This window comes from Setaria italica, chromosome III (genome assembly GCF_000263155.2).
Source record: "Setaria italica strain Yugu1 chromosome III, Setaria_italica_v2.0, whole genome shotgun sequence".
Taxonomy (NCBI): Eukaryota; Viridiplantae; Streptophyta; class Magnoliopsida; order Poales; family Poaceae; genus Setaria; species Setaria italica.
This window is the reverse complement of record NC_028452.1, coordinates 5226359-5250301: the sequence shown is the minus strand read 5'-3', so window position 1 is coordinate 5250301 and position 23943 is coordinate 5226359. Positions and strand designations below refer to the sequence as shown.

The following is a 23943-nucleotide window of genomic DNA, read 5'->3' as shown; positions in this document are numbered from 1 at the left end:
CTTCTCCTGATCAGAGCACGGCTTGGCATGGGAGGCCATGGAGAGCAGCAGCACGGCTTGGCATGGGAGGCCATGGAGAGCAGCAGCACGGTGAGGGCGAAGCCGGAGAATGGCATGGCTGGCTGGTTGCCGCTGCTTCTTGTTCTTGCTGCTGATGTGAGCTGCTGCACGTGTTTCTCTCTTGAACCTTACCGGCATGGAGGGACCTAATGAGGCTCTGCTGAAATGCAAGCTGTTAGCTGTCTAGTTCTGCAATGCATTATGCAATAGGCTTGCAGAACAGCATGAAGGATAATACTAAGGAGGTGTTTGGATACGAGGTACTAAAAGGAGGGTCACATTGGATGTTCGGATACTAATTAGAAGGACTAAACATGAGCTAATTATAAAACTAACTGCAGAACCCCTATACTAATTCGCGAGACGAATCTATTAAGCCTAATTAATCCATCATTAACAAATAGTTACTGTGGCACCACATTGTCAAATCATGGACTAATTAGGCTTAATAGATTCATCTCGCGAATTAGACTCCATCTGCGTAATTAGTTTTGTAATTAGACTATATTTAATACTCCTAATTAGTATCCAAACATCCGATGTAACAGGTCCTAAAGTTTAGGAGGGTGTATCCAAACACCCCCTACGGGAGTATGGGCATAAACAACTGCTGTCAAATCTGCTGATGCTAGACTGATGACTCACTGCTCCAAAAGCTTTGCCAGAATTCATGTCGTCTTCCACATGATAAGGAGTTCGAGAGATGTGATGTTGATGAGGAGTACTTGGTACAACATACAAATGGCACGAGACAAACACAAGGAGATGAGAGTGACGATGTGGCAGAATGAGGATACTATAAATACCATTCATACTAGGATAGCTGATGCTTTAGTTAGTGTAAGAGGAGGACATTAATGTTGAGGGATGACATCATTGTATAAACTTTTTGATGGATATTGTTCTATTTATGTGGACCAATCACTTTGATGGGTGAAGAACATATAAAATTTATTTTTTTCCTTTCTAAAATAGTCATTTATATACGAATTAGTGAACACATTATTTTATTACGAACAATTTGCATATAAACACACCCACAGACTTTTAGGGGCATTACATGTATTTTTTACACAGCCTACAGTTTTACAGCTGCTCTAATCAAATGATCTTCTACTTTTCCCACAGCTCACAACTCACAGCAGCTTTTCCAAAAACCACAATCCAACCAAACACACCTTTAACTTTAGATCCACCATTAAAATGAACACTCCAACCGCAGTTCTCCAAGGCACTAGCTCCAAGTCCATTAACTTCATCTCCATGAGACTCTGTTGCAAGAGTCGTTAGGTCAAGTGGGTGGTTGCCGACTACTGGTAATGTGTCAGATACAATTTCAGGATTACAACCCAAACTAGGAACCCCATAGATACAAACCAAATGCATTAAACTCGTGACCGAGACCTCTCCGGCTCCCCCCTGAAAACCTGCATCCTGAGTTCCTGACATTTCGTTCTGCAAAGAACAGTAACCTCATCCGGGAAGGGAGAATCTTTCGTTCTCTGACAAGCTTCCAATTAAGCATCTCTGTTCACACTGAGAATAATGGTTCTCTGAAACTAAAAAAAGTTGTCCCTCCGTTCCAAATTGATCATTTTATGTTTGACCAAAATTATTATAGAGAGGATTATAAAGATTTATGACGCCGAATAGATATACTATGAAAATATGTTTAATGAAGAAACTAATGGTACTTATTTAGTATCATGAATGTTAGTATTTTATTGTATAAATTTGGTCAAACTTGAGATGCTTTGACTTCCAAAAAAATTGAAATGACTTACAATTTGGAACGGAGGGAGTATTACATACACGGTTTACAAGAAAAAAAAATATAGTCAGGATAGATGGCCGACACTCCTGGTGAAAAGCTCGGTGCTCTTGCTCGTGTTCGTGCATACGTACTCGTGCTCGTGGTAGCGCTGCGTGTGTGCACGGCGACAGGTGATGCCTACGGCGGCGGTGGCCTCTCCGTCGACCATTACGACACGAGCCCTGCCCGCAGTTGGAACGCGTCGTCAAGGAGTCCCTCTCGCCGGTCTTCGCTGTGGACCCCACCTCGCCAGCCGCCCTCCTCAGCCTTCTCTTCCACGACTGCCAAGTCCATGTACGTGCGCCGCCTTGGTCGATGATCTATATATATGCAAATTTTGTACAAACGTTTGAACACGAATTATTTTTCGCAAGGTGTGGGATCGATCATTTCATACATGCATTAATGTAGGAGGTCACACGCTGGGGGGCAGCCACTGCATAAACGTGAACACTGGCCGAGAGCGCCGCGACGAGGGCTACGAAGCCACGCTGCACCTGAAGGAAAATTAAGCTTTAAGTTTTATACAATATCCCTCTTAAATTTACACATCATAATATAGATACTTATGGCTCTCTAAAATAATGAGCAACAAGAGTCTATAGATACTTATGGCTCTCAAAAAAAGAGCAACAAGAGTCAAGCTTTAGTTAAAGATATTATTTTACTTCAGTTGTCACTACCAATTCCTTGATTTATGAGAGTCATTTGTTATGAGTAGCGATACTTCCTTTTTTTAGAGTCACTATTAATTATACGAACCCTTATGGTCCACTGTTTTGACTCCGTTAGGAAATCCTGCTTAATAAAAGGCATATACACTAACACAAGTAATTGAAGATGAGACCTTTCTTATTTAGATGATTATCTAGGGTTCATTAGAGACCCTTTTAATCATGTGCCTCGTAATCCCACTAATCTTCTTCGACTTTATTACTTAACAAGGTAATGCTTATCTGGTATGTACGTAATAAATTAAAATAGTACCCTCTCAAGTTGGAAGCTAAGTTCAATGAGCCATATGCACAAGCCATCATAATTCGGTATCTTTACAGAACACATTTATTTTCTGTGGTACCAACTAAAAAATATGTGGTTATACTTTAAAATTTCCAACCATAATTCTTATCTTTAGAAGTGATTAGTGTAATGTTCTCACTTTAGTGGGCAAGCATCTCTATCTTAATGAGACGTTCTAATCTCCCCCTCAAAATGTGGGTTTATTAGTAAAGTGATCCACATTTTGATGAGCTCTCATTAATCCAACTTCTAAAGGAAAGCATGAAGAGTTAACATGCTCATTGTTCCCAATAATGCAACATAGAGAGGCATATTCTATTTAGCAGAATTGAGGATGAAAGTATAACTTAAGCTGTCTTATAACAGCTTCAGCATCATCCTCATCCATATGTAACTCCAAGAATTATCTTAGACTTTTTTTTATTATTATTCCTAAGAAAATATTGACAACATGTTGATAAGGTTGCTAACTTTACTCAAAATGCACATTAATATAATCAGCTAGGGTTCATTTTCTCAATCTGTGCTTTATGATTGAAATGAACTCAAAGATTTTATAGATTTCATATGTCCTAACTAATTATTGTTAGAGAACTTTATCCAACATGGGAATTGCTCCCCCAGATCCTGACATACTCTTGAGGGACATACATTTACGCTACTCCTGCTAAGCATATGGTAAACAATTCATTGAATTCTTATCAATGTACTATTTACCAAAACTTTTCTAATGGTAGTTCATACTCATGTGCATAATTAATTATATCCTTAAGAAATAATGTACTAAAATTTAGGTACTATTACTCAATACTTTCTCATAATGCTTATGTACCACTATCTTAGTGTCATCAACTTTTCTCTTATTCAATCCCTTAACCTTATGAATATTCATCTGCCTCATTTTGCCATAAGCATCGGCTCAGGCCCCTTTGTTAATTTTCCTTTAGAGCCACGTTTTGTACGTGAACCCACGGTAGTTCACTATTTTGACTCTATCAGAAATAGCTAATAGGTGAGGAGGCAACAACATCAAAACTAATAATCGCAATCTTATGTTATTACGCAGGATGAATATTACTTCTAAAGTTTCTACTTTTCTCATCGGTACTTCTTATACAATACCCTTTAGCTACAAGTGGAATAAAATCTTTATCAATTGGTGGAAAGAGATGTTCCACTTTCCCTTTCGAAAATGTGGAATACCACAATCTGATGATCTCTTGTGATGCTTATATTCCACTTTATCTTATAATTATGTTGGCCATACCAATTTATTTTAGACTTAACCAACTCCTTTTATTTGAACACGCATTTCTTTTCTCTGAACTTGATCATTGTTCACCTTTACACTAGGAGCAATAACTTAGCAGAGTGAACTCAAAAGTCCTGATCAATGCTAGATGTGCTTAAACAATTTTTTCTAGGGATTGCTCCCCCACATCCTTACTAGCATGATCATAGAACGTAAACTTTTTTAATCAGATTGCTCCCATTAGTCATTCAACTGATGAGAAAATCGTTGGATTCTCGTCATCGTTCTAAATTTGTGAAGACTTTTCTAATGAGAGTCAAATTTGTGTGTATGGACAATTATCTCATTTATATTGCTTATAGGGTACTGAAAAGTAGCCGAAACTTATGGCTGAATAGGGATATTACATAAACGCATTGGTATTCACGATAAATGCGAATAACAATCTACCATGATAGAAATCCACATCTAGATTTACATCATGTTGACACTAAAACTTAATAATTCTACTTCGCATCACCGTTGGGCAGAAAACAAAGAAGGAATAAATAATAGTCTGACAAATGAACTACCTATAGAAAGGACTAGTTCACTAATATAGGTGACAAATAATTACAAACAACTTTGGTCAGTATGTAATCATGAGCCATCATAAGTTCTTGGGAATGTCATTAGATCTCTAATTAGAACTTCTCGTTGGTTCCATCCCAATTAGAGACATTTAAAACACACCTTACCATTACTTATAATGGATAATAAAAGGTGCTACTAAGAAATCCGATGACATTATTATATTTCTAACCAAAATTTCTCATTGGTCCCATTTTAGTTAGGACAGACTTAATCATAATAGAGTCTTAATATGGAAGCATAAAACTTATAGCGTAAAATTAGAATCTTTAAATCCTAATAATACATAAAACTTAAAACTCAGTTGCTTTAGCCTCTTTCTTAACTTTAACTTATATTAAACAAAGGCACCTTCATATTAAATTGATTTTGCACCACCGTTGGGCAGGAGCAAAACAACATTAAAATAGCTGAGAATAATTTTGCATCACCGTTGGGCAGAAGCAAAATAAGTTAAACTAAACATTCATGGGCAAGCAATTAATAACAACGTTGGTCCGAAATTGATTGTGTGTCCAAGAATTACATCAAATAATTCTTAATAAATCTCACATAAGCTCGGAATATCATCACATAAAGCAATTTGTGTAATTATGCAACTTAGCCATTTAATTGGCATAATTAAACAACTCATAGAAAATATAAACTGAAAACATTAAATGTAAAGGTAAAACTTCAGACGGGCTGAGAAAACTTCAAATCAACCTTAAACTTCGATTCAGCCCGCAACGGCCCATGACTCATGCGTGCTCAGCTCTCCTCACGTGGCCCATTTTCCCTTCCGGGCCCAGCACGACTAGCAGCTTAGCACAGCTCGACCTAGCTCACGGCCTAAGTCTGCCCGCTGGCCTGCTAGAGGCCCGGCCTGCACGCTGCTTAGCTACGAGCGATGACAGCCAATGGATGGGCTGCCAATTCGGCCCAACGCCGCTCGCCACCCACCTAGGCTCTAAGCCCGCTAACTCCCTACCTCCTCCATCCATCTGGACTGTCTACTCCAGATGGACGGCTCAGCGCGTTCCTTGGGGAATCAAAACCCCCCCGAGTGCCGCCTCCTCCCCGGAACCCTAGCTCATTTCTCCTCCCTTTCTCTCACCTCTGCGCCATCGCTCTCCTCCGACAGCTCCGACGCCACCCGCCATCGTGCCAGCCGAAATGCGCCACCCACGCCTTGCGCCACCGCGAGCCCTCTCGCCGGCACCGCGTGTGACTGAGTTGCACGTGGTTCCATCGAGGGGCTCCGCTGGGCTGCTCTTATGGTGGGCGATGGCGCACGACCTCAAGACGATGGCGGCGTCAGTGGCTGCAAGAGGCGTGGCTCGTCTACGGCGGTGTGCTGGATCTCCGTGCGGCCCGAGCTCATGCCGCGTGGCTAGTCTCGCGTCGCGCCTGGCCTGCGCGGGACAACCTTATGTCCCATGCTCAAGTCACGGGCCTACGCGGCTCGTCGAAGAAGAGCGCCGGCGTCCACTTGTGGCAGCAGCTTCATGCCACGCGTGGCCGTCGGCCAAACCAAAGGTAGGTTTTCTCATCCTCAGGTTGGGTTAGGGTTACTGATGGAGAAAATTTTGGGGATCTCTTTGTGAAGTTGGGTTTTCTTCTCATGAATCCAAGATTCTTTCGATTCCCCTCCTTCTAATTGCTGATGCACATTCAATTTCATGAATTTGAACACTAATTGCGTGAATTTTGGACTAGCAGTTGGGAAATTGGGGAAAATAGAGATGAACCCTAACCCTAATCACCTAATTAACATGAAATAGGGCTCAATTAGGGTCTAATATGCTAACTTAGGCATGTAATGTGGCTCATTGATCTAATCCGGCACTAACAGATCAAAGTTAAACTTAAACTTGAACTTGAGGCTCAAACCGAACTAGATTAAGGTACATGAATTCACACTTGAGACTCACGGTATAGATAAGAGGGCATAACATGTGAAAATCTCATCTGTTAATCTTGCAGTAAGCTAATTCCCATATAGGCAAGTAGACATTGCATCTAATCACGCATAAAAACTTGAACAGAGAAGATGCATCACTAATTGCTCACTTAATCCCGATCTAAACCGAATCTTAGAGCTCATGATTAGACTAAACCGGCTCTGATACCAAATGTAGTAAAAAATATATTACTGATTCGCAAGATCTGATAGCCTAATGACATGAACACCTAAGATCGTAATTAATTAAGACTTAATCTCACTTACATGTGCATTCGTAGATGCCCTTAGACTGCTGATGTTCCCGTGCCTGCTTGAGGGAGCAGGCATGGCGAGGATGATCTCCAGACGAGAAACACCATCACCAGAAGGACAGTGGCTGGCGGAGGCCTTCAAGTGTGTGACCGTGCAAAGGGGCTAGGAGAACTCTTTTTCTCATCACGTTTGGACTCAAGGGGCCCTTCTTATAGCACGGCCGCACCTGGGACCTTATCGTTGGTTGTTAGGTTGTTGCCCTTGACTAGGGCAACGGGGTGGCAGTTGGCCTCTTAGGACTCGATCCTCTCTGACTAAGCCAAGATCAATTCCAACAGCGGCCACTGCGTCAATGTGGACACCAGCCAGGAGTGCCGCGACAAGGGCTATGAAGCCACGTTGCACCTGCTATGCCCGAAGAAGATCGTGTCGCCGCTGGTCATGAAGGTTCTGGTCGTCCCCAGCGACCTGATGCCGACATTGTTCTACACGCACTACTTCCGAGGCGCGACGGTGGGCCGCGGGCTCTTCACCGTCGACACCTACACGGCGGGGCACGTGCGGTGGTTCGCGCACGACAGGGAGGGCTTCTTCGGGGCCTTCGCCTCGACGTTCGTGAAGCTCGCCGGGTTCGGCGTGCTCACCGGCGAGGAGGGGGAGATCAGGAAGCGGTGCGACGTCGTCAACCACTGATCGGTGCTGGTTGCCGACGTATATGGAATAATCTAGCGGTTGTGATGGTTGGTGACGGTGTGGGACTGTAATTAATTATTGTGTGGTGTTGAATTTTTTTTTTTGACAACGTGGTGTTGGATTTATATTGGTGGAGCTCAAACTATGCATATTGTTGGCATATATGGAATTAATTATTCTTCCTCTTGCATCCATTTCCCACGTGCTTGTTGCATATTGTTGGTCTGTTTTCCCATGCGGTGGGCTTACCAATCTCACGATAAAGTTGGCCCATAGGCCTCATGCACATGACAGACACACTAGGCCTTTTTAGGGCCTAGTCGATCTCTTTCCGCAATAGACGGGACTGACTGAGTGGTCCCAGGATTAGGCCCATCGAAATGAGTCATAAAGCCCAAATCAAAGCTAACTTTCCTTTTCGCAGCGAAAGGGACGAAAATTCAGAACCAATCCCAACGCACTTGCTCAAACATTTGCATGTCTTACTCTGCGCGGTTGCTCTTGAGTCTCCGTGGGCACGACTATCGCACTCCCGCACGTGTATATGTTCCATGGTAGGTGACGAGTCTTTTGCATTTCCTGGTCCCTAGCGAAAGGGTTGTTGTTCTGTGGGTGTCGAAAGAATCCTATCCGGACCACCGGAGAATGGTGTGTGTGTGGCTAAGAACATAGTCTCGGTTTAGGGAAACCCAATGGCACCTTTGGGTTTGTAAAGTTCATGGATCATTGGCTGGATCTGCAGGCCCAAAAATGAGCTGAATACTTAGGTTCAAACGTTAGTTTAATGGTGCTCTGTTTTATTTTGATTTCGAATTAGAAATGTAGTATGACTGAACTTCTTTACTCAGCACAAAAGGAAGCAATATGATTCCAATTTCTTCTCAAAAACAGAAGTACCTTCGTATACAATTTAACTAGAAAAATCCCTTGCATCCAACAAGTTGATAGTACAAATTTTCTTTACATGGCTAACTAATAATAGCCTTAACAATTCATTTGACAGAGCCCTCTTAAAAAAGAAGCCCTTCACATGGAGAAAAAAAAGAAACAAAGAATACTGCCCTTAAAAGCCCATCAACAATTTGTACATCCAACAAGTTCCACACTGGAACTATTTTACAACAACCCTCTCTAATTACCTTGGCCAATATAATATCTATATATATCATGTATGTAAGCCCATTGCCGGGCCTGATCGTCAGCAGTCCCCATTGAGCAGCGGCTCGTGCGTCTTGTTGACCACGAACAGTGACTCGTAGACGACCGCGGCGAGGGACCCACCCAGCAGCGGGCCGAGCCAGTAGACCCAGTGGTGGGTCCAGTCCCCGGTGGCCAGGGCCGGCCCGAAGGACCGGGCCGGGTTCATGGACGCGCCGGTGAAGTTGCCGCCGGCGAGGCTGTTGGCGCCGACGATGAGCCCCGTCAGCAGCGGGCCGATGGTGCGGACCTGGCTCCGCGGGTCCAGGATCATGGCGTAGGTGACGAACAGGAGGGAGAAGGTGAGGATCACCTCCATCACCAGGCCCTGCATCGGCCGGATGCCCGCGCCCAGGGCGTGCACCGGGGTCACCTGCATTGCGCATTTGGAGAATGCTTTGGTTAGCATTCTGAAATAATGTTGATCCAAGCCATTTTCCACGTTCTACGTGTCAGTTTTTCTTTTAATATCATTCTGTAGCTTTCTTGCTCCCTGACAAAAAGAATCCCTACATTATATTCCTGTGGCAGGTCAGATTGGTGTCTTCAATGTTTCATTTTAGTTCTTAAGAAAAAGGGGTGTTAAAAAAATATTGGTGACTTCACTCAAGTCTTTTATTCTCTTTTTTGGTGAGGATCGAATCTTTTGTTTCCACCATCATCTAAAAGAGCAAAAAGGGATGTTAAGGAAAGATTGGTGACTGAGTTCAGCATAGTCTTTGTATTCCATCATCTAAGAAAACCAAAAGGGATGTTAAAAAGAAGATTGGTGAGTTCAGTAAGTTTTTTTGTTCTTTTTTTGTGAGGATCAAGTCTTATTGTTCCATCTTCTAAAAAAACAAAAAGGGATGTTAAAAAATATTGGTGGGCTCATTCGGTTCTAAGCGGACAAGATGTAAGCTGGCTATATATACATTATTATTACCCTGTCTAAGTTAACGACAAGTATGATAGTATGACTTAGGCCCTGTTTGGTTCCACATGACTAAAGTTTAGTCCTATCACATCGAATGTTTAGATATTAATTAGGAGTATTAAATATAGGTTAATTACAAAACCAATTGCATCAGTGAAGGCTAATTCGCGAGACGAATCTATTAAGCCTAATTAATCCATGATTTGATCATGTGTTGCTACCGTAAATATGTGCTAATTATGGATTAATTAGGCTTAATAGATTCGTCTTGCGAATTAGCTATGGTTTATGCGATTAGTTTTATAATTAGTTCACGTTAACATCTGATGTGACCCGAACTAAAAATTACTCCATGCATCCAAACACACTTACTGGCTCTTCAACTTCTGAAAGGTCACATTTGATAGCACCTTGGTAACTTCACGAGCAATTTTATGCAAATCAATCCTTACATCAGCAAATCTGATCTGCTAAGTTGGTTATCCTTTATGACTGTAAACTTGTTTTAGTTAGCTGTACAGAAGAGACTTCCATGCTTCTAATGTTGGATTGATCATAGGCTAAAGAGAACTAAAGCTCGGGCACCGGATAGATAGGTGAATGATACAAACTTAGGAGGCCATCAGGTAACTTATGAATCAAAGACACAACTTTTGGTGGAAAAGATTGTTTAAGCACTGCATGTTTGTGTGAAATCTGAACCTCAAACCTACAAGCTTTCATGAAAACTGAACTTGTTATAACTCATCCTAAACTTAAAATACGTACAGATATATTAAAATTCATCACTTTTAACGAAGGAAACAAACAATTTAGTATCATATAGCCACAGTTTGGGTCTTCAGTTTTTGATCGAGCACTATGTGGCTCCCTAACTCCTTATCTGTTCTTTTTCCTTCGAGAACGTTCTGATAGTCACTGTTCTTTTGTGAGGTAGGAGTAATTGTTACTACTCTTCTTAAATACTGGCCACAGCGTCTAGAACAAAACAGTTCAGTTTTTGTTATGAAAAAAAGTTTTCTTCGCCCTTTTAATAAAATCCACAAAAAGTAAGCAAAATTAAACAAAATATTTACCCATAAGCCCACCCGAGCCCGTAAAAAAGGGCCAGGGTCACCCATACATACATACCGTTACAAATACGCGTTCCAGGCATATTCAGGCCCAGCCCAAATTAATTTGAGACAGACAAGCATGGCCCGCCAAAACCTGCCGAACAATCGCAGTCCGACAGCACGACAGCCCAAATCAATTCGAGCCTCATCGAAGAAGAACGCAAATTTTCCGTCCCCTTTCCCCGGATCCTCCGGACCGCGTATGTAAAGCAGAGTAAAAATAGGTAGTAGATCCATGGATGGATTGGATGGGACGCGTACCATGCCGCCGGTGAGGTAGCGGAGGAGGATGCAGGCGAGGGAGGATGCCAGCAGCTGCGCGGCGACGTACAGCACGGTCCGGAGCTTGGAGAGGTGGCCCCGCACCATCATCGCCACCGTCACCGCCGGGTTCAGGTGTCCGCCGGAGACGTGGAACCCCGCCGTCACCAGCACCCCCGCCGCGAGCGCGTTCGTGATCGCCACCGCCGCCAGCGCAGCCATCGGCATGGCCTCGCCTGCCTTCACACCAGATCCTGCTCCAACCATACCAAAAGTTAGGAGGAAAAAATTCTTTCTTTCTTTCTTTCTTTTCATGGGGAGAAAAGGAGAGAGGGAAATTGAGCGGACAGGAGACGGCCGTCGGCCAGGCACAGGCAGCAGGGGATGCATGAGGTTATTACCGGCGGCCATGGCGGCGGAGACGACGGTGAAGACGAAGAGAAAGGTGAGGACGAGCTCGGCCAGCACGGCGCGCACGCAGCCGGCGTCCTGCTGGCCGGCGTCGCCGCCGTCGTCGCACGAGTCCACAAACTTCTGCATCAGCTTTGTTGCCATGGCTGGACGGACGGATGGATTCCGAGGAGCTTCCTCGCTCTGTTCTTGGCAGGGAGGCGACGACGGGCGAGGGGGAGGGGAAAGCGGGGGAGGTAAAAGGCTCAGGTTTTCCTGTTGGCCAGAAGGAAAAGCGCACGGAAAAGTGCAGGGAGATATTTCGATTTCCAGGGCGGTGGGGCACGCACGGCGGGGGCTCTGGAGCTCTGTGGCGCCTCGCCCCGGCTGTTCCTGTTCTTATAGAGGAAGAGGAATTGAGGCGTGGGCAAACTGGTCCAGCTTGGTTTGTGGCCCTGGGGGTCGCCATCTCAGCCAAGGAAAATGTGGCTGTGAGCCTGGACTACCAGTGAGATTGCTGGTGTGCAGTGTTCATCAGAGTGTGGTGTGGGCGCGGCTCAGTTTCTTATCTTGTGTGGTGAGGTGACTAAATTGATTTGGACGGCAAGTTTTGCTTTGCTTTAATTTGATTGGCTCAAATTTGCAAAACCTTCTTTTCAGGAATTTCGTATTTGACGCGTGAATGCGGTTGCATACTGCAACTATTTATTTAAATTTTTTCATCGATTTACCTTTCTTGCTCTATCCTATCCTATGTTTATTTTGTATTATCCATTGCTTCTTTTGCTATATCATCCTTTAATGAGTACTATTTTATTCAAGATCAATTATTTATGGTTCAGTAAAAGAAAAAGGAATAGATAGCTATATATATATATATATCACGAAGAAAAAGAAAACGAGCACACATTCCTAAAAAAAAAAATTCTAATTCCACGTACAGCGCTAGTACATGTCATCTACCACCGGAGTAGTATTTCAAACTGGCACGTTTCGAACTCGTATGCCAACTCGGAAAACCGTCCATCCAGATGGCATCTGATTAGCCGATTAGACGCACCGGTGCTAGTAGTAGTAAACAGGATTATTGGACGTCTTGTACCTGGATTATTGGACGTCTTGTACCTGGCTTGTCCACTTGTCTCCCCAATTCCGTAAACGCCCTTCGTTGCTTACCGGCGACTCCTTTGTGTTTGGCGCCAAGCATTCTTTTTTCCCGGCTGCACATCATTCCAGACGTCCGGCCTGTCCACCTGCCATTCGTCCACGTCGGCATCGCCGGGCACACTTCACACTCCACGTCACTGTCCGGGACCTCCCTTGTGCTTTCTTTTTTACTTTTTCCTTTTGACAAGACGTTGTGCTTTATCTCGAGGCCAAAAGAATTGCAAGCTAAAATATGAAGTCGCTTTCGTGCTTATGTGTGGAGTCTGATGCAGTTTCCAACTTGTTAGGTGTTGCCGGCCAGGTTGAGATCAGTCTACTAGCTGGTACAATAAGCTAGAGTGCTGGATGACGACTACTGCTAATGTTACATCCATACAGCTTTTTGCCAGCCGGAATAGTTCTTTCTTTCTCGCGCACAAATCAGAGACTATGGTTTGGATCGTAAAATGTGTCATTTGCAGGTACTTTGTGCACGTATGGCTAACGCTTCTGTTGAGATGTTCAAGTTGTGCGGCAGCATAAAGCTTCTGATTTAATTTCTAGATATTTTTATACATGTAACACGCACATCTCCAATGGTATTTAATAATATGTCTTTGGTGTAAAATTAAGCAAGACTGCAGAAAGCCTGAGCACTCGCTGCCGGAGTCTCGCCAATTTCTTTTTCATAAAAAAAAAGAGTCTCAGCCAAATTTGATAGATCTTCCCAAATGCTACTTGCTAAGCAGACAAGATATAAAGCGTGCCGTCAGACTGTCATTTCCGTCGAATTTCTCTAGCTACATCTTCTCACGTCAATCTCAGAATTTGTACTCCCTATATTTCTGTTTCTATTATATTCATATATGTAATCTCGGTCGATAATTTACTGAAAATTTTCTTGGGCAAATGGCATGTGCTTTGAAGTTTCAATTGGTACTTGTTTTGTGTGTATCCGCGTTCTTTTCCCCTTACTGCTAAATGAACCTTTTTTTTTTTACAAAGACTGCTAAATGAACTTAATATTTTGATCCAATAATATGGAGGGTTTAGCTGCCCTTGTTCAGGATGATGATTTGTTCAGCATCTTGGAACATAGTATGCTTCTATCTTAATAAAAGTAAAGTAATCTACGGTAAGAACCCCCATGTAGTGTCCTGCTGGAGGCAAAATATTTATTTGAAGACCATCCCAGTTCAAGAAGATCACAATATTTATCATATTGATTTGCAATGTTTTAAGAAGTTCAAAATGGTTTTAAAAAGATAGTGGATGAGAAAGAAGGAAATGAGCCACACTATTGTCCTTCTAGCGTCCACCTCTAGATGCTTTCGTGGCATCGGTGGCGTCAAGTGCAATCGGGTAGCTACCTAGTAGGGCTAGCCTATGTGCCGTCCTTAGGTAGGCTCAGTCCGAGTGTGACTAAATTAAGAGGGTGTTTGGATACTAGGTGCTAAACTTTAGCAGTGTCACATTGGATGTTCGGATGCTAATTAGGAGGACTAAACATGAGCTAATTATAAAACTAATTGCAGAACCCCTATGCTATTTCGCGAGACGAATCTATTAAGCCTAATTAATCCATCATTAGCAAATGGTTACTGTAGCACTACATTGTCAAATCATGGACTAATTAGGCTTAATAGATTCGTTTCGCGAATTAGACTCCATCTGTGCAATTAGTTTTGTAATTAGCCTATGTTTAATACTTCTAATTAGCTTCCAAACATCCGATGTGACATGTGCTAAACTTTAACATGGGGTATCCAAACACCCTAAAGAGAGCGTGTATGGATTTCTAACCCTCGATGAATTTACTTCCACATGATTGCGTGAGATATTTCTTGCACTCGTTGTCATCAACGACTCAAGCCGGAGTTGAATGGACGAAAATGATCCCCTTCCCCCCCTTGTATTGTTGCATAGATATACACATGCCTTGCAATACACCAACCTGGCCATATTTCACGCCGACAACTTGCAAAGGGATTTCTGGATGGTGGCCAGCCATCGCCCTGTCACCCATCCACATTGATATTTTTTTTTCGCGACCGTGCCTTAGCACATTGATCATATTACATTGGTATATGCATTATTGTTTCTACAAACCATAGACATTCAAGACTGACTTCTGCCTTTTTCATTGCATTGATTTTTATTTCTATTATGGAAGAAAAACTAGTTTAGCTTCTACTGCTGTCCAACTTACAACTTGACCAGAGTAGTAGATCGTAAGTGTCTCTATGACCACATAATGTCTTGAGATATTTTCTTCCACTCTGTATGATAAACTCAACCGGAAGTTGAATATAATACTCATGCAGAGTAGTTGGGGAGAAAATGAGTGTGATCTTTTGAAGAAAGAGAATGAAAGTGATCTGTTCATGTATTGCTGTGTAGAATGCGATGGGTCTTGACCACGATGAGTATACGTTGAGATTTAGATCCCTATGATCTGGCCCACATCAACGACTCGATCATAACCCACTAGTAGAGAATTGGGCTTTAGTCCCGGTTGGTAGGGTGCAAATCTCCCGAAAATCCATCCGGGATAAACCAACCGGGACAAAAGGGGATCTTTTATCCCGGGTCACTCAACCGGGACAAAAGACCCCCCTTTTATCCCGGTTGGTATTACCAACCGTGATAAAATGGGTCACCACGGCCGGCGCTGCAAAAAAAAAATCCCGAGCTCCCAGGAGGCCCCCCACACCCACAACCTCCAACCTCGCGCGTAGCTTCTTTGCCATCCCACCTACACACCACATCTGACTATGTAAGGGATGCTATCCTTTTGTATTAACTCGTGGGGACCCTTTTATTCCGGTTGGAAACACCAACCGGGATAAAAGACCCCCCTTTTATCCCGATTGGTATTACAAACCGGGATAAAAGGGTTCGAGGGATTTAGTCCTGTTCCAGTGACCTCGTTGGGGACCCTTTTATCCCGGTTTGAAACACCAACCGGGATAAAAGACCCCCCTTTTATCCCGGTTGGTGCCCCCCTTTTATCCCGGTTGGTGTTACCAACCGGGATAAAAGGGGGGGTCTTTTATCCCGATTGGTGTTTCAAACCAGGATAAAATGCCTCTCAGGATCTTTTTTTCACACTAGCCTTTGCAACCGGGATAAAAGGTCCCGGTTGGTGAGTCCCCCACCAGTAACCGAGCTTTTGTCCCGGTTGGTGAACCTTTTGTCCCGGGCTAACTTTAAACCGGGATAAAAGGGGGCGCATCGAAAGCCAATTCTCTACTTAGTGACCCTCCCCAACATGCAAATAAAGGAGCATGCTGATCCTGTAACCTTGTGACATTTCCAAATATGCAATATCAGTTGGTGGTACTACGCCAGATATCGGTACAGATCGTACACTTCGTTTATGGCATTGATTACTTTAATCGGAATGCCCCCTAAACAGAAGCTTAAGATGTTCAATACAAATCATTAAATCAATAATCGTCTAACAAATTGAAGCAATATGATGAAACATTTCTCTAGTAGTGAAATGCATTATTATGCTATCAAATCATCCTGTGATCCAGGGTACACGTAACTGTTCAGCCCAGCTGTATCAATGGACAGAAAACCACACAGTAGCTTCATGGACTCATGGTGCACAGTCAGCACCAGTTGACGTTCTGTCGTTTTTGCAAGTACAAAAAAGGGCAGGGTGCAAATATCTTGCTGCTGCTTCTTATCCACATCGACAATGAAACTTTGAATCCTTGGATCCCATGGTAGAGTATGACCGGATGCCTTGGAAGAAGTTTCGCTCAGCCTCAGCTGGATCTGGTCCCGGCGGCGACGACAGAGCTATCCGATTGCCTTGCACCCACCAGTAACTGTGCAAGCGTAGGAAAGGGAAACACAGCAGCTGAAAATATCTTTTTTTTAAATGGAATTGTCTCCAGCCTCTACGACCACACACAGCCAAATTCTATCAACAAATTCATCTTAATAGTTCACCACTAAAATAAAAATAAAAGTTCACTTATCATAAGAGAAAAAATCATAAGCAAAATCTATTATTGCTTCTCTGTAGTCACAGCCTCTACCCCCGCCGTAAGGTCTGGGAGACCGACCTTGGCCGCGCGCCGCTCGAAATTGGCCACTATAATTCCGACCAGGGCGCTGATCTCCGCCTCCACCCGCTCCACCAGCCGCCGCAGATCGCCCTGCCATGAGCACTTGCACGTACGAATCTTGCACAAGGCATGGTCTGTGTGTTAGCCGCCTGCATAGGGAAGCTAGGCCAGGGTTACGTCGGGCCCAGCTCGAGTAGGAGCCTGACTCAAATCCGGGTCCAGTTGAAGGCCCAACCACTGATGCTTTTGAATTTTGAACCGGCTGGAATTCAGGATCTGAACTGCGCCTACTTTGCTGGGTATCTGCAGGAGGTAATGAAGAACGAACTTCTTCCAAGATCGGTTCCAGGAAATCCCCCATGGTTCTCTGCGGTGAGCACCTAGGTTTTGGCAACGGACCTTTCCATTGTTTTTTCCTGTCCCAAGGCAGCAGCCCTAGTTTTGTTGTTGATGTGGTTGTCGTCGCTCCCCGACGGCCCGTACTGAAACCGCGGACGTCGGCTTGGAGATCGGACCTGCAGCCACAAAAGAACGTAGCTGATGTGTGGTTTCGACGTTGCCGAGATCTTCGTCAACCTCAGAATCGGAGGAACAGTCCCAAAACTTGCCATTGGCAATGTTAAATTGTCCCTCCGCACGATAGATCATCTTTGATCCTTTGGATGATGCAACAATGTCATCGATCGTCGCAGATAGACGAGATCGCGCCTCTGCATCCTCCATCGCTGGGTTATCCCTTTTGTTCGAGGGAATTTTCCCCTTGAATGCCTCACGTATGGATCGCGAGAGGATCCCGTGGTGTCGCCTGGCCAGCATCAATGGAGTCGCTGATGCCGCTTTGGGCCTCGCCGGCGGTCGCCACGCCACTGCAGCAGCGCCGGCTGCCGGGGCGGCAGCGTGCGACCCCAAGACCCTGAAGATATCTGGAGCTCGCATTCTCATCTGTACCTATCTCGCCGTTGCAAATATCTCCTCCTTTGTCTGTGACTGTATCATGCAAAATTGCACGCCAAGTTGGAAATAAATAGCGTCAATAGATATTTCCATGCACTTGGTAAGAGTGACTTTCACTGTTTAAGAGAAGCAGTTTTCCAATGTGGTGTGGTATAGCTACCAAACTGATTGATACATACCGGTCTACTAACAATACACGGGATTGACTATATTGTGATTTTTGTGCGCCTTGTTGTTCATCGCAAGTCTTTCTTTGAACAGTTTCGACTGAAAAACATGTCAATAAGAAGTCCTTGCCAGGGTGGAACCATACATTTTTTTTTCCTTCTAAGTGGAATTCCATCGTTCTTGACTAGGAATAGTGATGATATTTTCTAAGTACTCCCTTCAAGTTGTTTTAGCATTCCTATATACATAGATTTTGTTATACATATAAAAATAGCATATAATAGCATATATCTAAATGCATAGCAATCTACGAACATAGAAAAGTTAGAACAACTTACAATTTGGAACGGGAAGTAGAATCCAACCTTTTTCTTTGATCGCCCAATGTTTTCCAGAGTCAACAAAATAATGACCTAGTCATTACAATAATGTAATGTTCATCGCGAGAAAAATTACAACAAGACTTTTGGAAAAGTCTCGATAAAATGAGAAAGGAAAGGACTATAACTTTTCCTGTTTTAAATGGAATTCCAGCTCTCTTTACTGCGATTGGCCATGATATTTCTTCCAAGAAAAACTCCAGCTAACAACCTTGGTGTCACCCTTTAACCGCCATGTGCGATGAACTATTTGCTGTGATAGTAATACCAATTTGATATTCTTTAACCAATACAACAGAGTTTAACTGGACACACACATGACATGTAAATTAGGCAATCCTCCAACGGGTCGCTCACTGTGTGTGTCGGTTGAAAGAGGGCCCATGACATGAGCCATCGTTACCGAACTATCTGTTCTGTCGAGGAAGGAGCCAGTGATGGTTTCCTAATTTGTTACACGTGTGCTGTTTGATCGTGTTGTCGCAAGGACTAAGCATGGATGGAGCAATCATAATGGACTTGCCTAGCTACTAGAGTGTCGTCGCTTCCAAGTCGCCGTGAAGCATGTGGTGGAGCGGAGCACAGAGCGCAGGAGCAGAGCCTGTACTAGAGCAGTGGAGCTAGCTGCTTCGTCGTTCCGGTTATTTGTACAAAAACAGCCACAAAATTTCATCAGGCAGTTACGAAATCAACAAGGCAGCAAGGGTGTAATATTCCGAAATTTTGAAATATTAATTTAAGTGAAATTTTCAAAAATTTAAAATTTTGTGAATTGTGTGCTTATTTGAAAAATAGAAAGCAAATGATACTCACTTCTAATTCCCTAATAAATTAAATCCCAATTTAAATTCAAGCTGGTGTGAATGAATTTGGTTCTTCTTGGATTTTGTTTGGATCTCAAATATCAGTGTGTTCGAATTTTGAATCTAACTAAATATAAATAAAAACAAAAACCAAATCTAAACTAACCCCACCAGGCCGGCCCGCAACCAACCAGCCTGCCCGCTAACTTCTCTCCCTCACCCACCTGCGGCCCAGCTACCGAACTGGCCCAGCCAGCCCAACTGGCCCGCCAATCGCCGCCTCTCCCACCTTTCTTCTTCTCTCGCCGCCAAGCGGACCCCACCTGCCAGTCCGGCACTGTGTCACCTCCTCCTTCCCCGTCACACACGTGGCGTGTGCGCGCCCGACAGGACGGGCTCGCCAGCTGCGTCCGCGCTGGCACACGCTACCACGCCGCACGCGGTTCCGGAGCCTTCCACCGCGGGGAAAGGACCGCTCTACCCCCACACCACGCCCCTAAACCCTAGCGCCGAGCCGCTCGATGGCCGCCACGCCATAGTTGGGCGAGCCTACCGAGGATCAACAGCGCACAGCCGAGGTGCGCCGCTCAAAGCCTTAGCCCCAGCCGTGGGCTATAAATAGCCCCGTCCGGCAGCCCCCTTCCGCTCATCCCAAGCCTCGGGGCCTCACCCCAGCACTGCCACAAGTAGAGAGAAGGGGAGGAAGGAAGAGAGGAGGAGAAGGGAGAAGGGGAAAGGAGAGAAGGCAGAAGGGAAGGAAGAGAGAAGAGGAGTAGCCCGCGCTGGAGGAGCTGCCGCGTCGAGGAGAAGTCGGAGCTGTCGCTACCGCCGTCATCGCCTAGAAGCCGAAGCAGAGGAGTCCATCGCCGCCGCTGCAGCGTAAGTTCACCCCGCGTCGGCATCCATCTTCTCCTCCGTCCCTCGGTGATCCGCGATGCCACCTTCCTAGCCGTGCCAGTCCGGCCTTCGCGCCGCTTAAACCTTGCCAATCCGGCCATCGAGCTGCAGCCGCAGCCGCAGCCGCCGCCCGCCGTCGCCGTGGCTGCCGCGATTCCGGAATACCGGAACCTAGCCCGCCGCCACGGGCGTGTCGCGGACAGGAGCATCCCTGCGTCGCGTGCGTGCGACTGCGCTCGTAGCCTCGCCTGTTGCTTTGCACCACAGCCCCACCGCGCGCCAGACCGCGTCGTGCCGTGTCGCGACGTCGTGGGCGCGGTCACTCCGCACCTGCCGCCGCTCCGCCGCAGCCAATCAACGCACGCCGCACGTACCACCACACGCATGTGGCGCACGGGATCCGGTTGGCACATCGGAACCCGGGCTAACCTGTGCGGCCACGTGTGCACCATGTGGACGGCACATGGCAGTGCCACGTAGAATAGGGTGGCCACGTGGAGCCACATGGCACTGATGTGGCATGGGCCGGGCTCACTCGTGGGGCCCACTTACTGACAATAGGGCCCGCTGACCAGGGGGCCTAGTTGACCGCTGATCGGTCAACGCTGACCGTCTGACCGTTGACCGGTCAACGCTGACCGTCTGACCGACCGGTCGACACGTGGCACACTCCTGGGTGCCACGTGGCGCAACCATGAGCTGACACGTGTCACCTTAATTTAATGTTTTCCGAAATTAACTAAATAATCAAATAAATCATTTAATCTTTAAAAATTCATAACTAATTCATTTGAACTCCGAAAAATATGAAACCGTTGCATTAAATTCGTAAAATCGAGTCTGTGCTGTTTGTAGCTAGTTTGATGTTATTTGTACCTTGAAAATTTGGCTTTCTTGGTTTTTGCCTATGTGTAATACCGATTAATTCCCTGCAGATGTTCTCAATAATATGGCCGATGTATCTTTGTGAATACTCTGTGCTAAATAATGTATGACAGAACAATAATAAAGCGCCGTTCTGAATTAGGAGCCGAAAGTTTGATTTTGTGTCATATACTTATGTTTAGAGAAGACTCTACCATAAAGTTACAGTAACGTGTGCAAGCTGAATCAGAATTCAGAAATGAGTAGAGCTCCATCGCTTGACAAAATCCCTGAATCAATAGACTAGCATAAATCGCCATCATTTATGACCACTCGGTGATGTAAAACAGCACACCTTCATTCTTGCCGCAAGTGATTGACAAGGCTGGACACACACCAACACATTTCTTCCAAAAAAAATGACGAGTGAGGCAGTACTATTCATGCCAACCTTGGTCGGCCCGTTGCGGCTGCCCTTACTCGACGGCTTTCGCCGCCTTGCCGGTCGCAAACAACAAGCCATGTCACGTCACCCTGTCACGTCCGGATGTGACTGAGCTGCCACCGCCTGCGGCACTAATCATGCTCGCCTCATCGTCCCGCCGGGGTTGTTGGGCACCCGGAGTTGCCGAATACTATAAATTAGCCAGCCAGCAAGCCCAGTCAGCTGGCTACACTGCCGAGTGTTCGCTTCCGGCCACGGCTTCCTCCGATCCTATCCTCTGCAAATCTCCGACCGCAACCGCGCGCGCCGCCATGGAGGAGGCCGCCCCGCCGCAGGCGCCCCGCGTGAAGCTCGGCGCCCAGGGGCTGGACGTGTCGAAGCTGGGGTTCGGGTGCATGGGGCTCACGGGCTCCTACAACGCGCCGCTCGGGGACGAGGCCGTCGCCGCCGCCGTCGAGCACGCCTTCCGCCGCGGGGTCACCTTCTTCGACACCTCCGACGCCTACGGGCCCCACACCAACGAGACTCTCCTCGGGAGGGCGCTGCAGCGGCTGCCGCGGGGGCAGGTGCAGGTGGCCACCAAGTTCGGCGTCGGGCAGGGCGGCGCGGGCGGCGGCTTGACCGTCTGCGGCACGCCGGAGTACGCGCGCGCCTGCTGCGAGGCCAGCCTGCGCCGCCTCGGCGTCAGCTACATCGACCTCTACTACCAGCACCGCATCGACACCACCGTCCCCATCGAGGACACGGTCGGCCTCTGCACCTTACCTGCCGCAATTCTTCTTGCCTCTCGCCGTCTTGTTCCCAATTGCTGTTGTTGCTGCTCATGAGGATTCCCGTGCCCAAATCGCTGCAGATTGGTGAGCTCAAGAAGCTGGTGGAGGAGGGGAAGGTCAAGTACATCGGGTTGTCGGAGGCGAGCCCGGACACGATCCGGCGCGCGCACGCCGTGCATCCCATCACCGCGGTGCAGATGGAGTGGTCGCTCTGGTCCCGCGACATCGAGCCCGAGATCGTGCCGCTCTGCAGGTGAGCTCTGCTCCGCATCACAAATTCTGCTTGTTCCACCCCATGGTGGCCCTGATTAACACCAACTCCGTTCCACTTTGCTCTGTGGACTCCAGGGAGTTGGGGATTGGAATTGTTCCTTACAGTCCAATTGGCCGGGGATTCTTTGGCGGAAGGGGAGTGACACAACAAGTGTCCTCTGAATCTAGTCTGGTACAAACACAACTTTCCACGGAATTATTATCCTCTATCAATCTGCATAAGGCCATCTGGCATTTTGTCTTCCAGTTTACTAAGGAATTTAAGTTTGGTTTCATCAGCAAAGCCATCCAAGGTTTACAGCAGATAATTTGGAGAAGAACAAGCAGATTTATCTGAAAATGGAAGACCTGGCCAAGAAGCACCAGTGCAGCCCAGCTCAGCTAGCTCTAGCTTGGGTTCTGCATCAAGGGGATGATGTGGTTCCTATACCAGGTTTGACCATATAATCTTGTTCCTCGTATCACTGATGGCACACAATGTTAACCGATGATATTCTTAATGCTCCCAAGACAAAGAAAAGAACATATCAGTGTTAAAAAGCCTGTGTATACTTTCTGAGAAAAGTGAAATGTGCAATATGATTCATAAGTTACAGATAATGAGAACAAATAACTTTGTAAAATGTGAGCGTGATCCCTTTTCAATTTCGATGTGATCTGCTTCCCTGTTTTAACAAACTTATTTGTCGATCGTTCTGTGCTCGTTATTTACTTCCGAGTCTGAAGCAAGTCATCAGTAGACAGATTGTTCTTTGTATGGCCAAATAATCCTGCATTTGGTTGCTGAAGATGTGCTCTTCAATTTCTCAGGGACAACCAAAATCAAGAACCTAGATGCCAACATTGACTCCCTGAAGGTGAAGCTAACAGATGAGGATATGAAAGAAATCACCAGCCAGATACGCGCAGACGATGTGGCTGGTGGAAGGCAATACAATTCCTATGCACATACCGCATGGAAGTATGCAGACACACCAAAGAAGTAAAGCTCTGGATTCTGGAAACGTTCCAGCCGCAACAAGCTTATGCATGCAACAATTGAACTGTTCTCCCTGCATATATGCTAAAATCTTTTCGCCTACGCCGATGTTTCTTGTGAATACATCGTGGCAAATAATTTGGACGGGCAAGAATAACTTAATAAGTGCTATTTATCGGTGATTATGAGCAGAAGAGAAGACTCCCGAGTGTGGAGCTAGCTCCATTGCTCCTGTATAGTCGCAGCGATTTTCAGAACTCTGAACCTAACAACAGGAGAGGTGCAGGAAAATGAGCATGCTCGCTACGAAACTCAAAAAAAAAGGAAAAAAAAGAAGTGCTCCGCGTGAAGTATATGTATGCTCACTCACTAATAAGGGATACGAGACTCAGAACACAATGGGGGGAACCAAAACACAACGTCTGAGCCCATGTTGTTCAGGTATGTGCAATTTGTTTAGTAACTCCATTTCTGAAAGAAAAAAGAAGGAAAAGAACGCACATGTAGTAGGAATTACGTGTTCTATTAACAAAGCAGAAAAGGTACGCAAATTGTTCCGGTAACTCGTGAATGCCAAAGCATTGAGTTCCAGAAAAATGAAAGATGTAGATTCTATATCACCCAAAATGTTT

General features: G+C 45.5%; 2 protein-coding genes across 3 annotated transcripts; one reads left to right on the top strand and one right to left on the bottom strand.

The window, feature by feature from the left end:
• Nucleotides 1–1795: 1795 nt before the first annotated feature.
• On the bottom strand, nucleotides 1796–11900 carry LOC101760251 (aquaporin TIP4-2). 2 transcript variants are annotated; one of them, XM_022825166.1, is made up of 4 exons: nucleotides 11556–11900; nucleotides 11155–11408; nucleotides 2271–2370; nucleotides 1796–2193 (listed from the first exon to the last, which is right to left on the bottom strand). In XM_022825166.1, the coding sequence occupies exons 1-4, from the start codon at nucleotides 11707–11709 to the stop codon at nucleotides 2042–2044; spliced, it is 660 nt and encodes a 219-aa protein (XP_022680901.1). In that variant the 5' UTR covers nucleotides 11710–11900; the 3' UTR covers nucleotides 1796–2041. The 2 variants fall into 2 exon arrangements, with proteins under 2 accessions (XP_022680901.1, XP_014660290.1); XM_014804804.2 differs by lacking the exons at nucleotides 1796–2193; nucleotides 2271–2370 and adding an exon at nucleotides 8531–9235.
• Nucleotides 11901–21529: 9629 nt separating this feature from the next.
• On the top strand, nucleotides 21530–23505 carry LOC101759840 (probable aldo-keto reductase 1). Its single transcript, XM_004960604.3, has 5 exons — nucleotides 21530–22032; nucleotides 22140–22312; nucleotides 22408–22504; nucleotides 22612–22765; nucleotides 23143–23505. The coding sequence occupies exons 1-5, from the start codon at nucleotides 21598–21600 to the stop codon at nucleotides 23316–23318; spliced, it is 1035 nt and encodes a 344-aa protein (XP_004960661.1). The 5' UTR covers nucleotides 21530–21597; the 3' UTR covers nucleotides 23319–23505.
• The last annotated feature ends 438 nt before the right edge of the window (nucleotides 23506–23943 follow it).